At 29.7% G+C, this 3,007-nt stretch overlaps 1 protein-coding gene across 1 annotated transcript; it reads right to left on the reverse strand.

Moving 5' to 3' along the window:
• Positions 1 to 1,311: 1,311 nt before the first annotated feature.
• Positions 1,312 to 1,851, reverse strand: LOC113848396. The gene has a single exon (XM_027477882.1). It carries the CDS (start codon positions 1,849 to 1,851, stop codon positions 1,312 to 1,314), a length of 540 nt encoding a protein of 179 aa, XP_027333683.1.
• Positions 1,852 to 3,007: the final 1,156 nt, after the last annotated feature.

The following is a 3,007-nucleotide window of genomic DNA, read 5'->3' on the forward strand; positions in this document are numbered from 1 at the left end:
ACATTATATGATCCCCTTAAAAATATTCAAAGTGCTATAACATATTCATGGCTAAATAAATAAAAGGTAAATCTTTAAATTAATTTTCAAGATTATATATATTGAATATTTTAATTTATAAAATCTTAAAAATATTTAATATTTTATTTTGTAAAAACTATTTATTTTAATCTTTTTTCCCTTTTATACTCTCATTTTATATTACAAAAAGACTAAAGTCAATGTTATTTTTGCAAACTTAAGAATTAACTGAAAAATTATAAAATTTCAAAATGAAATACTAAATTCATATAATTTTAAAAATTAATTTCAAGAATTTACTTGAATAAATAATAAATAAAGCCACCAACTCTACTGTAAAGTCACCATGAACTTTGAGACTCAGAAAATTTTATTTGGTGTTGCAGATTTGATTCGAAATTTATTTATGAAAACATTCTTATAGCCCATCCATACAGCCAAGTCATCATGCCAGTAATTGTCGCCTGTGCCTACCCAGCTACTGATGAGCAAGAAAAATGAATTAAAATGTTACTTTACGATAAACTACTAATATTTTTAAATTTTAAAATATAAGAAACAAAAACTCATTTTTAAATTCATTAATTGCTAGATTAATTTTGTATCTTTATTTATTATAAGATTTGTGGTACTAAGTTACTCATATAATTATTTTTTATTAATTTTGATGAATTAAAATTGATTTTTTATAAATAAAATAAGTAGTATTATTTAAGTTTTTTGTGAGTAAATTAAAAATGAATTAAAGAATAAAATTTGAACAGCCAAGAGCCCATTTTATACTTCTTTTTAGTCTTAAATTAGTGTCATTTCCTCCTATTTACGAGTAGAGTAGAACAGCCAGAGTAAATTACAAATATTTGCAAGACTTTTAAAAAATAAAAGAAGATGAATCAAATCTGAAAGCAAAAATTTAAGGACAATGTTGTTTTTAGTACTGAGATAACTTTTAGGTAATATTTTTTATTTTAAAGGTGTATTTTTAGAATGTATAGAATAATATAAAACAATAAAATAACAATCTACAATTTTGTATATGATATTAATTTATTAATTTAAATAATGAAACTGAATAATAATAATAATAATGTTCTTTTTAACGCTTCGTTTCAAGTTTTCAAAATTAAAACTGTGCATAAATTTATATACAAAATAAACATGCATGTATACAAGATCTATATTTTTCTTTCCATTTTTTGAACGTAAAACGGAAATAAGAACTAGCAGTCAAGCCCCAAAGAATTGTATCACTTTTTTTTTTAATAAAAAAAAGAACTAAACCACTGTTTCTCATATTTTTATTGACATGGAACGAACCGGATTAGAGTCCTTGTGATCATCCTCCATTCTCTTGCTTTTAGGATGAAGCAACTTGAACCAAAATCCACTTTTGTTGGCACTCTTATCATGACCATGATGATGCACACCCCGTTCACAATCTCTCCTTGGAACAATTGCCAATGATCTACTCTTTACGATTCCATGGTTATCACTCAATAGAAAGATCGACACAGAAGAGCTGCTCTTTCCCTCATTTGTGAAACAAAAACAATGTATTGGGGAAGCACAAGAAGAACCGGAAGATGATGAAGAGTAATAGGATGAAGACAAAGAAGATGATGAAGAAGAAGAATTAGCAATGATAATAGAAGAGGTTCTTCTACGTGGGTTATTAGAAGAAGATAATTGAGTAAGCTTTTCCCTCAAGCAAAGAGAACACACGCCTGGTGATTGGCGGTGTTTGGGGTGCTTCTTGCAACGACCATTTTGCTTGACCCGGCCAATAACATTGTCCTTTTCCTTTGTGAAATGTCTTCGTAGGTTTTCCATTTTGCATCGTGGAATGCAGGCTAAGTTGGTTCAGATGTATATATAGAGGAGGCAAAGAGAGAAAATGAGGTTAGGGTGTGTCGTGTGGGTGTGTTTCCACTAATTTCCTTGATAGTTCTTGGGTGCTTCCTTGTGTTCTTCTCAAAATGGTCTTTTTGATGCTTTTAATTTTACAAAGTGAGAATTGTTGAGGGTTAAGTGGACGGGTGTGATGGAGGCAAGAAGGGCCCACTGATGGAGTCGGTGGTTGTCATGCTTGTGAGGGTCGCAATCTAAACCATTTAGTACGAAGAAATCTTTCCAAACTAAAGTCGACGAGTTTAATTGGTTCAATATTAAGTTAAATATCATAGTTTTCTATAAATTATTTTTTGTGATAAACATTTTCATGTTACGTAAATTAATGAGATTTTATTATAAAATATTGATACAATTTTTAACATAATATTTCAATTCAATTATTTTCTTAAGATTAGACGAGAGCTTAAGAAAACTAGCTTTGATCTTATACTTTTTTAATCGCATTTCGTCATAATTTTGTTGGGTACCGTTAAGTAATTTCCATCGACAGTGTTGTGGAAAAGGCCAAAGCTTTCTGCGTGGCGGCGTGGAAAAACAGAAATTTTATAAAGTACAGGCGAGGCGATGACAATGGAATCAACCAAGATGTGAAGCGGTGCCGTTTTGTATACGTATGGAAAGATTTAGGAAAGCTACTTGTTTGGGTCGTCTGTAGTTAATTAACTTCCATAACAAGACATCGGTAGAGTATAATAATATAACCTTGTGAATATACATTTTCGTGTTATCATTTTTAAATACCCCTTTGTAAATGGTTCTACAATACACTTTTTTCATACATGTGAGTGGAATTTAAATTTAGCGAAGGGACACGTGCAAAAGAACCAGAAAAGAACTCTATAGTTTTGGAGGTTGAAAAGGATTATAATTTATAATATCGTTAAAGTAAACGTAAATTTATGGATATTTAGATACGAATCAAAACATACTAACAGATAAAGAAAAAAGGGTTAGATCAATGGAGGGAAGAATCTATTATAGTAAACTATTTTTGCAGCGGTGCAAGTGTGAGCTTTGAAGAGCAAATGCAAAATATGAAATGAAAGGAAAAAGTCAAAAGTATTGGTGGAGACAA

Source organism: Abrus precatorius, unplaced genomic scaffold, assembly GCF_003935025.1.
Source record: "Abrus precatorius isolate BTA unplaced genomic scaffold, Abrus_2018 Scaffold8, whole genome shotgun sequence".
Lineage (NCBI taxonomy): Eukaryota > Viridiplantae > Streptophyta > Magnoliopsida > Fabales > Fabaceae > Abrus > Abrus precatorius.

Excerpts from the sequence above, each read along its gene's own strand:
- LOC113848396 (XM_027477882.1), bottom strand. The coding sequence starts at position 1,851 with ATGGAAAACCTACGAAGACATTTCACAAAGGAAAAGGACAATGTTATT.